This window comes from Pan paniscus, chromosome 3 (assembly GCF_029289425.2).
Source record: "Pan paniscus chromosome 3, NHGRI_mPanPan1-v2.0_pri, whole genome shotgun sequence".
Lineage (NCBI taxonomy): Eukaryota > Metazoa > Chordata > Mammalia > Primates > Hominidae > Pan > Pan paniscus.
In genome coordinates, this window is record NC_073252.2 from 101,774,195 (window position 1) to 101,787,841 (window position 13,647).

At 39.5% G+C, this 13,647-nt stretch overlaps 1 protein-coding gene and 1 long non-coding RNA gene across 2 annotated transcripts in view; one reads left to right on the forward strand and one right to left on the reverse strand.

Annotated features, from left to right (window-relative positions):
- TACR3 (tachykinin receptor 3) overlaps positions 1–8,225 on the reverse strand; it is a 132,940-nt gene extending 124,715 nt beyond the window's left edge. The window contains exon 1 of the mRNA XM_003829966.6: positions 6,828–8,225. Within this exon, the coding sequence (XP_003830014.1) occupies positions 6,828–7,375 (548 nt within the window). The 5' untranslated portion in view covers positions 7,376–8,225. The remainder of the gene's footprint in view (positions 1–6,827) is intronic.
- LOC129397618 (uncharacterized) lies at positions 7,015–12,314 on the forward strand. Its single transcript, XR_008625192.2, has 2 exons — positions 7,015–7,147; positions 9,021–12,314. It is a non-coding gene; the product is annotated as an uncharacterized LOC129397618 (long non-coding RNA).
- The last annotated feature ends 1,333 nt before the right edge of the window (positions 12,315–13,647 follow it).

Here is a 13,647-nt window from a genome sequence, read left to right on the forward strand (position 1 = left end):
GAGCCCTCAGAAATAATATCACACATCTACAACCATCTGATCTTTGACAAACCTGACAAAAACAAGAAATGGGGAAAGGATTCCCTATTTAATAAATGGTTCTGGGAAAATAGGCTAGCCATATGTAGAAAGCCGAAACTGGATCCCTTCCTTACACCTCATACAAAAATTAATTCAAGATGGATTAAAGACTTAAATGTTAGACCTAAAACCACAAAAACCCTAGAAGAAAACCTAGGCAATACCATTCAGGACACAGGCATGGGCAAGGACTTCATGAGTAAAACACCAAAAGCAATGGCAACTAAAGCCTAAATTGACAAATGGGATCCAATTAAACTAAAGAGCTTCTGCACAGCAAAAGAAACTACCATCAGAGTGAACAGGCAACCCACAGAATGGGAGAAAATTTTTGCAATCTACTCATCTGACAAAGGGCTAATATCCAGAATCTACAATGAACTCAAACAAATTTACAAGAAAAAAACAAACAGCCCTATCAAAAAGTTGGCGAAGTATATGAACAGACACTTCTCAAAAGAAGACATTTATGCAGCAAAAAGACGCATGAAAAAATGCTCATCATCACTGGCCATCAGAGAAATGCAAATCAAAACCACAATGAGATACCATCTCACACCAGTTAGAATGGTGATCATTAAAAAGTCAGGAAACAACCAGTGCTGGAGAGAATGTAGGGAAATAGGAACACTTTTACACTGTTGGTGGGACTGTAAACTAGTTCAACCATTGTGGAAGGCAGTGTGGCAATTCCTCAAGGATCTAGAACTAGAAATACCATTTGACCCAGCCATCCCATTACTGGGTGTATACTGAAAGGATTATAAATCATGCTGCTATAAACACACATGCACACGTATGTTTACCACAGCACTACTCACAATAGCAAAGACTCGGAACCAACCCAAATGTCCATCAATGATAGACTGGATTAAGAAAATGTGGCACATATACACCATGGAATACTATGCAGCCATAAAAAATGATGTGTTCATGTCCTTTGTAGGGACATGGATGAAGCTGGAAACCATCATTCTCAGCAAACTATCGCAAGGACAAAAAAACCAAACACCGCATCTTCTCACTCATAGGTGGGAATTGAACAATGAGAACACTTGGACACAGGAAGGGGAACATCACACACTGGGGCCTCTCATGGGGTGGGGGGAAGGGGCAGGGATAGCATTAGGAGATATACCTAATGTAAATGACGAGTTAATGGGTGCAGCACACCAACATGGCACATGTATACATACGTGACAAACCTGCACATTGTGCACATGTACCCTGGAACTTAAAGTATAATAATAATAATAATAAAGAAAAAAAGACAGAAAATCAATTAGACAGAAAAAGATAGGAGCTCTTCAATCACAGTGGAAAATAAAGTCATGGTTCTGAATGAGATTGGTTGGGGACAGGAAATAAAGAAGAAGAGAACAGGCCCAGAACTTAGCATAAAGCAACTTCTGCATTTATTCATTATGTACAGGCAGAGATTCAGAAATACAGCCAAAGAAGAGAGGCTAAGGAGGAAGGATATCAGAAAAGTTGGAAGCCGAGAGGTGAGACTTCCAGGCAGTAGCCACCTGTGAGGAATATTGCTCATGGGTCAAAGAAGTCAAGGACTGAAATGTCCACTGGATTTCTCAGTGTGGCTCTTTGGACAGTGTTGGGAAAATAATGAGATTTGAGTGGCTTTAAGAGCAAATAGCACATAAGGAAATGAAAATATGGGATATAAGCAAATGATAGTTTCATGCTTGTTAGACATTTTTCTTTTTTTTGGATTTTGTTTATGTCTTTTGTTCTTTTTACACTGGGGATATACTTTTTCTTTAATAAATAAGAATATGTTATATATTAAGGATTTTTATGCCTGTTAAATATGCCATAAATTCTTGTTTGACATACACTTTTCTGTTGTGGTTAATGTAACCTTGATATCAGCCGGAGTTCAGCTAGTTATAAAAGAGCAACCTCTGATTACATATGATTCTGTGATAATCTTATTACCCATTCAATTAATATATATTTATTGCTTTCACTATATGCTCACAATTTTATAAGAATTGGCACTATAATTTTAACTGAACTTTGACAACTCACTAGAGCAGTAATTTTAGTGGATGCAAATGGGATATTCTAAAATTATTGAATGAGAATTACAAATTTTAGAAAGAGCCAAACAGTTATGATAAGTTTCCTGAAAGTTAATTTTACCATAGTTTTAGTTACTATTTTGTAAATAATTCAAAAATATGTAACAGTTGATCTTAGGCTAAAAAGTTCATCATTTGAGGTAACTAGTGATAGTGAGTCAAGTATAACTATAACACTAATAAAGAGTATTAACTGCATGGAAAGTGACTTTTCCTAGAGTGCAGAGGAAGGATATTGCACTTGGTACTCAAATTAAAGACCGAAAAAGGATTTTTTAAAAATTTAGCAGAGTTTATATCTATAATGTTGGTAATGATGCAAAATTTACCACAATACATTTAGATAATCTGTTACTAGATTAAGGCCTCAGTATTTCTCATGACTCTATATTTTTATTTGTTCAGAATAATTTTCAAAAGCTCTTCCTAGAGGATCTTTGAGTACTTTGCATAAATTAGGTTTATGAAAAAGTGAAATAGAAGATTACCAAATTAATTAAAAACAACAAAGGGTAGCATAGAAGACCAATTTTTATCTACTTGGCCATTACTATTCTTACACAGTTTTGTTGAATGCTCCTTTTAATAATTATTCATGTAAGGTATGCCACTGGATTTACAGAACAACTTTTTTGCTATCTTTCTTAAAGCTTTTGAACAATAGATAAAACAGTAATTACTCTTTGATATGGTTTGGATCTGTGTCTCCACCCAAATCTCATGTTGAATTGTAATCCCCAATGTTGGAAGTGGGGCCTGGAGAGAGGTGATTGGATCATGGGGTGGATCTTTCATGAATGGTGAAGCACCATGCTCTTGGTGCTGTCTCCTGATAGAGTTCTTGTGAGATCTGGTTGTTCAGATGTGTGTGGCACATTCCCTCTCTCACTCTTGGTCCTGTTCCTGCCTGCCATTTAAGACTACTGCTCCTGCTTTGTCTTCTGTCATGATTGTAAGTTTCCTGAGGCCTCCCCAGAAGCAGAAGCCATTATGCTTCCTGTATAGCCTGGGGAACCATGGGCCAATTAAACCTCTTTTCTTTATCAATTACCCAGTCTCAGGTATATCTTTATAGCAATGTGAGAACAGACTAACACACTCCCTTAAGGTTTACAAGAAACAGTGTATGTGGTTTAAAAAAATATTTAATTAAATACTCAGATCAATACTGGATCATATGCCCTGAAATTTTCATTTACTATATGTTATAATAAAACTTCCTATAATTTCTAACCTAATCTCAAAGCATGTGCTTAGAAAATGAAAGAAAATATATAACTATTTTCTAATATGACCATACATCAAGTACTATATGCCGTAAATGAATGGAAATCAAAATATTTGTATTGTAATAACTGTTCTATTAATAATTTTCTACCTTCTACTTTCTCAAGTAAAAAATAGAATATATATATATGTAAGATATGTTATATATACATGTAAGATAAACAGTTTAAACAAGTACTAAATTCTAATTTGATTAAAGGTAATGACTTTGTCTAATCAAACCCTGCAGTCATCACAACTTGTTAGGTGTCATAATAGTGTAGAGGTGAAGAGAATCACTGGCCCTGGAGCTAACTGCAGTGATTTGAATCTTGACTGTACTGCATAATCTTGGAAAAGCTTATCATCTTTGAGGCAAGTGTTACATTTATATGTTATTTTTCAAAATGGCAAATTGGGGAAGGATGGTGGAGAGAAAAGCAACTCTTCACTGACAAATAATTTTATCTTGTGTGTGTGTGTGTGTGTGTGTGTGTGTGTGTGTGTGTTGGAGGTATAGGGGTGAGGAGACAGGTACTGGTAGTGCTAAAGTAGACTTCTAGGCAAGAAGGAAATGTGTAGAACTAGAAGATGGATTTCTGGCAAATTAGAAAACAGTTTCGCAGGACTTTGTAGCAAATCAGAAGTTAATGTGCTTCAGAATAAGACCAGAACTGGTGATCTCACAGTCATATCTAGTAAACTTACTAATATTATTTAAATCGTGAAAACAGAAAGTAAGTATTTTTTCCAGTACAAAATGAATGCTGAACACTTCAAGGAAAACTCAATGCCTTTTATTATAACAATTGTGTGACCATTAGCTTAAGGTTCTCCATTTGTAAGATACAGGCGTTCATTGAGGGAATATCTGTCATTTCTCAGAGTCATAAGAGGCTGCAACAATTTTGCTACTGCTGAACAAAAGCCATATGTGCCCAAGTCAAAGTTGCAATTATTTTCAAGATCACGGGTCTTTGGATTTTAGGCACAGGAACAAAGCGAATTGAATATATTTTCCATTTAGGCTAGGTTGATATAATTCAGTTTATATTAAGTGGGGATAGAAAACACTCAAAATTAAATAATTGAAGTTTTCACACTTCAATTGTAGTCTAAATTGGGAAATATATACTGTTTACTATATTCTTAGCTAAATGAGTCAGTAAGTCCATGCAGAAGGCACCATGATTCAGTGTCAACCTCAGAAAGGTTTTCTTTAACTTATAAAATATGTCCTATAAAATGATGGAAAATACCACATCATTCAGGTGTCAACCTTAGAAGCGTTTTCTTTAACCTATAAAATGACTGAAAACAGCACAGGGTCAGTTTTTACAGTTCATGTTTGATTAAGACACCAATGCAGAAAGATTGGTAAACTATTGGACTGGTAATCTATTGAGAGTTTTAATAATTGTTGTATTTTGTATACTTTTTGATTCTAAAAACTATTTTAAACAAGCTTTTCTGTATTTCTGTATTTTTTTAATCAACTGTCTGCTCAAATAAGAACATTCTTTTAAATAATAGTTTTAAAAGAGATTTTCAGTACTCGAACTGAGTATGCTTCAGATTTTATAGCATATTGTATACTCTAAATTTGTTAATAGTTTTAATGATTAATGCTTTACACAAAGAAATAGTAAAGATTAATAGTAAAGTATTCATTAATTCAAACCAATGACTGTAATAAGATAGCACTAAATGATTATTTAAAATAACTCCAAGACAATCCCATAAATGTTGGCAGGAAGAAATTGGAAAGAGAAAAATACAACCTTTTTTTCCCCTTCAAATTGAAATACAGATTTCACATGCACTAAAATTTTCTTCAAAGTTCATATTGCATGATTAATCTTTCAAGAAGATTGTAAGAATTTTATAACATTATATGCTAATACCTCTCCCCCTAATCAAAACATCAAAAAACATATACTATAAGAAATAAAAAGAAAAACAAACAAAGCAAAACAAGCAAGGAAGCTGCTCAAACAAAAGGAACACTTAACTTCTATCTTGGTGTAGTAAGATTAGAGGCAATTTCACTTATTTCCCAACTGGAGTCTGATTTTTTTTCATTATTTGCACTCCTATACATAGTAGAAATGAAGGGGTGCATATGTGTGGATAATCAGAGATAAAGCAGAAAGGGAAGATTGACGATTTTAGAGGCTTTTTAAAAAGTGTGATTTTGTGTTTATTTATTCTAGTTAGTGGCTACTAACCTCTGCTCCTTTAATTTAATCCTTTGAGCCTGGCACATGAAAATATTTTCTAGAGATATATGTTACTAATACCTCAGTGCTCAGTATTTCAAAATAGTAAACACAGAGGATGAACTTACAGAAATAACCTGTTTTTTTCTTATTTTTTTATTATAATGGCAACTGAAATGTCATAAGAATTAATATTTATCTCCATTTTATTTTGATATGTTTGTTAATGTTTAAAAATAATCTTTGCATGAATAAGAACATTGAGACTTCAAGTTAAAGTGAAATCACCCTCATGTATCCCCCATGCAACTGCCTTTCACAAAGCTGAGACTGAAATCAACTGCTATTGATTTTCACCACAAAGTTGAATTAAAGTAAAGCCAGCCTTCAATAACAGGTAGGGATTCACCATTGTATTTCCACGAATACCTATACTTCATAATGTTCAATATGAGAAGGCAAAGGCACATAGAGTTTTTAAAAATTTGGTTACACACTTGCAGACACAGGGTTTACTCAGTTCATAGCCTCTGCAGATTACTGGAAATTAAATCTAATCTGAGATGTGGTGGAAACTGCTAGTTTACAGTAGTTTTTTGGAGAGTGTGTGTGGTCTTTGCTAGTTCTTGGTGACTGGGAGACCAAACCAGTGTTGGCCTTGGGGCAAGACTAGGGAATAGGGAAGGCTGAGGATGAGGAACAGACAGAAGAGGGAAGGGTGGAGGGGCGACTCACTTACCATTACTCTGCCAGAATAGTGACTGACAGAGAGAAGGAAGGCCAAAAAGTGCACTTTACAGATGACATAAATTTTGTTCCAAAGTCATTTGAGAAAGTTTGCTAGTACTTAAACGTTTCTAGCTAAGTTTGCCCTACTTGGAAAGGCATTTTCACCTGTCCCTCATTCACCTTCTTCAGTCCCTCTAGATATCCTTAATAAGGCTCAATGATTTAGGGCTTGAGTGTTGGAGGCCACGGAAGCAGAAACTTGTTCAGCCACTAGAGGGCTACAAATGGGTTAGTGTCCTCCTTTCAGCAAAAATTCTTAGTCTCTTTACTTTTATAGACCCCGTTACGTTACTATTTCCTTTGTAATCTTATCCCACCGCCCAGCTCTTTTCTTTCCCTTCTCCCTCTTTCCTGTCTGTCCTCTCCTCACCTGTCCACCGCAATGGCCGTCATGGAGTAGATGCTGGCGAACACAGCTGTGATAGGAAAGAAATTCTGGAAGCGGCAGTAGTTGGCGCCAAAGTACCACTCGCTATGAAGCGCGTAGATGAAATTGACCAACGTGTTGAAGGCGGCCATGGAGGCGTCGGAGAAAGCTAGGTTCACAAGGAAGTAGTTGGTGACAGTCCTCATGCGCTTGTGGGCCAGGATGATCCAGATGACGATGAGATTTCCCAAAACTGCCACTGCCACCACCACACCATACGCCAGGGACCAGAGCGCGATGCGCCAGGACGGCTGCACGAACTGGTTGGTGAGGTTGGCCCAGGGCTGGGAGGGCGCGGGGGAAGCCACAGGCAGTCCCAGCGCGGAGGGGGAGGAGGAGAGGTTGCCAGCTTGGTCCAGCAGTTGCAGCCACCCAGTCTCAACTGCCCCCGTGGCCGCCCCGGCAGCTAGCGAGGCGGTCAGGTTCACGGCGTCTGCACCCACGCCTCCACCCCCGTCTATCCAGGTTTCTGCTGCTGGGAGAGTGGCCATCGCCACCGGTCTGCAGTCCCGGACCCTCCCACTCACCCACGGGCAGCCCAAGACGAGACTCCTCTGAAGTTCTTCTCTGCCTCCTGGTCACTTTGGTGCCGGGGTCTTCAGATAAGACTGGAAGCTGAAAGTTACTGCAATTCCTGCTGGTTAGGGGATGCAGCTGGGGCTAAGGGGCAACAGCTGCACTTTCTCAGAGGCGCTTGCGGCTCTGGCAGGCAGAAAGAATGAGATCCGCCCGAGATTAAGGGTTATCGCGTCACATCACACCTAGGGAGGGTGCCAGCTGCCCGGCACAGGCTGGAGAACTGAGCGTCCTGCGCTACAGGCTCTCTTTATACTCATGGGGTCCCACGCTTCGGTGACGTTGCAGGGGCCGCGGAGCTGACTATCCCCTTCGCTGGCTGTGATTGCACTCGCTCCCTCCATCCCGCCCTTCGCATTTCATTCATTCGCTGCAAGCAGCTGGAGCTTGGCAAGCTGACCCGCGCAAGGGAGGGCTGCACTCTCTCAGCTGTAATTAAAATCTTTCCAAGATTGTTTGCCTTCTTTTAACTTCAGGATATCTTGCTGAGGTCCCTGTTCTCAAACATGTATTGGGGACCATTCCTTCCTGCACAAATTAACCATTCACCCATGAGGCAAGGGCAAGATCCTGCTGATTTTTCGGAGAGTGCATGAGTGTAGACTGCTGCAGGCTGTGGGCACAGTCAGCCGCAAACGTTTTTAGGTGTCCCTGGGTTTTGAATTTCATTCAACTTTCTGCTCTGGTGTTTATATTCTCTCATCTCAGATTCCTTTTCCTCTCGCTCCCACTTTCCATATCCACCCATTTTCCCTCTTCCTGTACCTCTATCACTAGAAATCCGTCCCTCTGACCCCATTCCCAGCAGGCAGCTGGAGACTCTGGATTTTCCTGGAGGATTCTGCTCAGGTTGGAATGTCATAGCACACTAAGGGTAAATCGCAAATCCCAAGGAGTACATTTTCTTGAAACACGACAACGAGACAGATCTCTACATTTCCCTGGGTTGAACATAGCCAGTAAGCACTGTGAATACACGCTCTTGGTTACAGGGTTCTGGACATATGGTGCGTTAGTTTTCAGGGCTTGACCATGAGGACACACTAATGAGAATACCGTAACTGAACAAATACTTGGGTTTTCCGGGAAGACAGGCAGGACCTGATTTCTGAGCTTTGCTTGAGAATAAGTGAGCTAAAGTGCTCGGTGGATTGCAAGCTGGAAGGACATAGTCTGTGCTTAGACCAATCTCAGGAAATTTATCAAGAGGTTCCAGAGCCGAAACTCCTTTGTTAACACCCTGGGGGCATGTGTATAAATTTAGGGTTAAATATATATTTAGCAACCTACTGGATATACATGAACTGTTTGAACCTCTCTTGTCATTTAAAAATGAGTTTTTAAAGAAATCTCATTTACAGTATAATTATATGGTAGTTTCTACAGACTTCCCTCAACAACAGCAGGCCAGAGGAAACACTCTTCCCTCTAGTTATCATTGTGTATTACATCTAAACATGTTTAGGTGAAAGGGATTTGATCAACAAGTTTAACAAGAGAAGGTAACTTGTGATTTGTACATATTCTGCTTTTTTTTCTTTTTTCTTTTTTTTTTCCTAGTTCTGTCACCCAGGCTGGAATGCAGTGGTGCAATCATAGCTCACTGCAGCCTTCAACTCCTGGCGCAAGCGATCCTTCCCCACCTCAGCTTCCTGAGTAGCTAGTACTACAGGCATGTGCCACCAGTGCCACCACACCCAGCTAATTTAAATTTTTTGTTGTTGTTGCGACATGGTCTGGCGATGTTGTTCAGCCTGGTCTCCAACTCCTGGCCTTAAGCAATCTTCCCAGCTCGGCCTCCCAAAAGGCTGGACCTCCAACAATGCTGGGATTACAGGCATGAGCCACTGTGCCTGGCCCTTCTGCATTCTTTAGTTTTCCAGTTTAAAATATACTCTTCAAAGAACCTGCTGTGATGATTGGACAAGTGGACTTAAGGTGCGTAGTGATAAATAGTGTTTTCCTTCTTACAGTTATTATGACTAAATGGCTAGTGTATAAAAATGATTTTAAGCAACCTGATAGTTATTATCACAGCCTTGACACAATCCTGCTTCAAAGTAAATGCATGCAGACCATGATGATTATCAAATGTTATTTCCCTTTTCTTCTGAGAGGCCTGTGAAAATATGTGATAAATCATAGGCAAAGTCAATAAGATTAGCACTTTCTGCTTACTAATTCCAATGGTTTAATTTAACTATTTTCTTTTGAAAGATTACTTCTTTGTTCTAATTCATCATCTAGAAATTACTTGAGTTACAAATGAAAGCCTCTTCCTTTCCCAATGCAATTTAAAAGACATTAAAAATATATCTCCATATGACACACCTGCTTACTCAAGATTACAAAATAGGTTATGTGGTGGTTTGGTAATTAAGCATGTTTTGATCAGATTTTTGAAGTTGAAAAATTACTTAGTTGTGTAGAAATACACTCATTTTACTGTTGCTTTCTTTGTAATACTTATAACAAACATTTTAATTTTTCAGTTTTGCCTTCATTGGGCTTATACAAAGTAGAGGGGATATGACAAGGAAAAAAAGGATAATGATGGAATTAGAAATAGATATAATGAAAGAAGTTTAAAAATTTATTTCTTTCAGAGGAAGGGAGGCATTCAGGGCATGGCTTTCCTTCTCAATCTGCCTTACCTACTGAGAATCTCCCTTGACCCCAAGAGGGATCAGTGATAATTCATTGTCTATCATTTCTTAGCTATGTATTAGCATACTTCTTTCCAGGTGCTATGCCAGATACTGGGAGTATAGCAATGAAGCAGTTATATATGAATTCTATTCTTGAAGCCTAGAGTCTAGCAGTATTTTTTCACATTAAGAAATAGGAAGGAAAAAAAGGATCTGAGAAGTCCTGTAATAAAAGTACTTTAGCCCTCTCCCTCTCCCCACGGTCTCCCTCTCCCTCTCTCTCCACGGTCTCCCTCTGATGCCGAGCCAAAGCTGGACTGTACTGCCACCATCTCGGCTCACTGCAACCTCCCTACCTGATTCTCCTGCCTCAGCCTGCCGAGTGCCTGGGATTGCAGGCGCGCGCCACCATGCCTGACTGGTTTTCGTATTTTTTTGGTGGAGACGGGGTTTCGCTGTGTTGGCCGGGCTGGTCTCCAACTCCTAACTGCGACTGATCTGCCAGCCTCGGCCTTCCGAGGTGCCGGGATTGCAGACGGAGTCTCACTCACTCAGTGCTCAATGTTGCCCAGGCTGGAGTGCAGTGGCGTGATCTCGGCCAGCTACAACCTCCACCTCCCAGCCGCCTGCCTTGGCCTCCCAAAGTGCCGAGAATGTAGCCTCTGCCCGGCCGCCACCCCATCTGGGAAGTGAGGAGCGTCTCTGCCTGGCCGCCCATCGTCTGGGATGTGAGGAGCCCCTCTGCCCGGCAGCCCAGTCTGGGAAGTGAGGAGCGCCTCTTCCCAGCTGCCATCCCGTCTAGGAAGTGAGGAGCGTCTCTGCCCAGCCGCCCATCATCTGAGATGTGGGGAGCGCCTCTGCCCTGCCGCCCCCTCTGGGATGTGAGGAGCGTCTCTGCCTGGCCGCCCCGTCTGAGAAGTGAAGAGTCCCTCCGCCCGGCAGCCACCCCATCCGGGAGGTGGGGGGCGCCTCCGACCGACCACCCTGTCTGGGAAGTGAGGAGCCCCTCTGCCCGGCAGCCACCCCGTCTGGGAGGTGTACCCAACAGCTCATTGAGAACGGGCCATGATGACGATGGCGGTTTTGTCGAATAGAAAAGGGGGAAATGTGGGGAAAAGATAGAGAAATCAGATTGTTGCTGTGTCTGTGTAGAGGGAAGTAGACGTAGGAGACTCCATTTTGTTCTGTACTAAGAAAAATTCTTCTGCCTTGGGATGCTGTTAATCTATAACCTTACCCCCAACCCCGTGCTCTCTGAAACATGTGCTGTGTCCACTCAGGGTTAAATGGATTAAGGGCGGTGCAAGATGTGCTTTGTTAAACAGATGCTTGAAGGCAGCATGCTCTATAAGAGTCATCACCACTCCCTAATCTCAAGTACCCAGGGACGCAAACACTGCCGAAGGCCACAGGGTCCTCTGCCTAGGAAAACCAGAGACCCTTGTTCACATGTTTGTCTGCTGACCTTCCCTCCACTATTGTCCTATGACCCTGCCAAATCCCCCTCTCCGAGAAACACCCAAGAATGATCAATAAATACTAAAAAAAAAAAAAAAAAAAAAGAAATGGTAACAATGGACACCTTTACCTTGTTTCCAATCTTAGTGGGAAAGTATTCAGTTTTTCACCATTATGAATGATGTTATCTATAGGTTCTTTGTAGATGGCCCTCATCAGTTTGAGGAAGTTCCCTTCTATTCCTAGTTTGCTGACTATATTTATCATGCCCCGAAGGTGAACTTTTTCAAATGCCTTTTCTGTATCTATTGGGACAACCATATGGTTTGTTTTTTAATACACTTATGTGGTGAATTGCATTTATTGATTTTTGAATGTTAGAGTATACTTACATTCCTGGTATAAATTCTACTTTTTCATGATGTATTATCTTTTAAAAATATGATTAAAATATGATTGAATGTAGTTTACTAATAAAAATAAATAAATAAATAAATAAATGTAAAAAAAATAGGAAGGTATGGAGAAAAATGAGAGTGTTTAACTGTGTAAGAGAATGTGGTGCCCACTGATTCTGGATTGTTCCAACTTCTCTTGTAAATGTTTGAGATGGACATGCTAATTACCCTTAACTGATCACTATACATCGTACATATCAAAATATGTACCCCATGAATATGTAAAGTTATTATTTGTTAATAAAAAATAAAATTTTGAAAATATTTTAAATAAATACAAAGTAAAAGTACAGTCATCTCCAGTATCCAATTTTAAAAAAATTGTGTGTGAAAATTAAATGAAATTTCAAAAAGAAAGACTTAGCAAAAGTGTATGCCTTAGAGAATGAGAAGGTTGAGGAGATCATACCTGAAGATGAGGTTTTCTGACTAAAACAATTTGGTGGAATATCCGCTTGTTGTAGCCCAGGTTCTGAATCCTGCTCTTATCTGAACCTATTTATTTGATTTCCTAATTCTTCCTCATGCTTTTTCTCTTACTATAAGATATCCAAAAGTCTTAGCCTTAGAGTACTGAGGGAAGGAGCAGAGAGGGCAAAAGAAATGGTAGAACATCAGAAAATGACTGTTAGAGTAGGATCCTACATTCTGGCATTTAAAACTTGGAAGTGGGTATAAGCATGCACTTATGCAAATGTATGAGAACATATGAGTCAAGCACGATAGACAACTTGATAGAAGATGTTAACAGGTTTTAGATAACAGCAAACTAAATTGGTTTGACTACATAAGTATAATACAAATTATGATCATTTTTATGCTTACCATTACTATTTATTCCTAATGCTAACTATTGCTGACTATTTATTCCTAATGACCAATAAGTTTGTCTATTTTATTATGAATTATTATATTTAGAAAATTATATTTCTTCTAAACCTTATTTCCTCCCCATATTTTGCTTAGAATACCTACTGGCAATATGCCCCAGTTATTTGCTAACTATTATAAAGAGAATGGATACTTGTCATGTGTTGATTATTTTTTTCTCTCCTACAACTCCAGGGCACTTAGTGTGGTATATTTCATACTTGAATTTTTATTATAACAGGCCTCCCAAATATAAGCATAATAGGGTAAAATTTCAGGTTGTGTTGATGGCTAGTGGAGGAGTTATTTTGGGGAAGAAGAGCTTGTCAAAATTCCAGATTTCTGTCTCTGACACCAATCTTCTACTTGACAGTTCTCTCACATTTTTAGTGTTAGTATGTTGATTGTTTCCTACCACGTTGAGATATTTTTTCTTCCTTGCCAATTTCAGATCATCATAGTCTAGCCCTTTTACCCTTGTATTATACTTCTTTCCTTTGTTATTTCATCAGTTTAGTTTTGCAGTTTTATTCAGTCAGTTCACCCTTTGAGTTTTGAGGTCTTACAATCAAGCTACTGAGCATTGCTGACAATCAATCAATCAATGTACCTCCACTTAATTATGCTGACAGGTCCTCCTTAAAAATTCTTGGACTTTACCAGACACTCTTTCCATGTGGAATTGAAATCACTTCCTATTTCCAAAATTCTCATCATGTCTTCAAATCTCTTTCTTCTACACCTTCCTTCTCA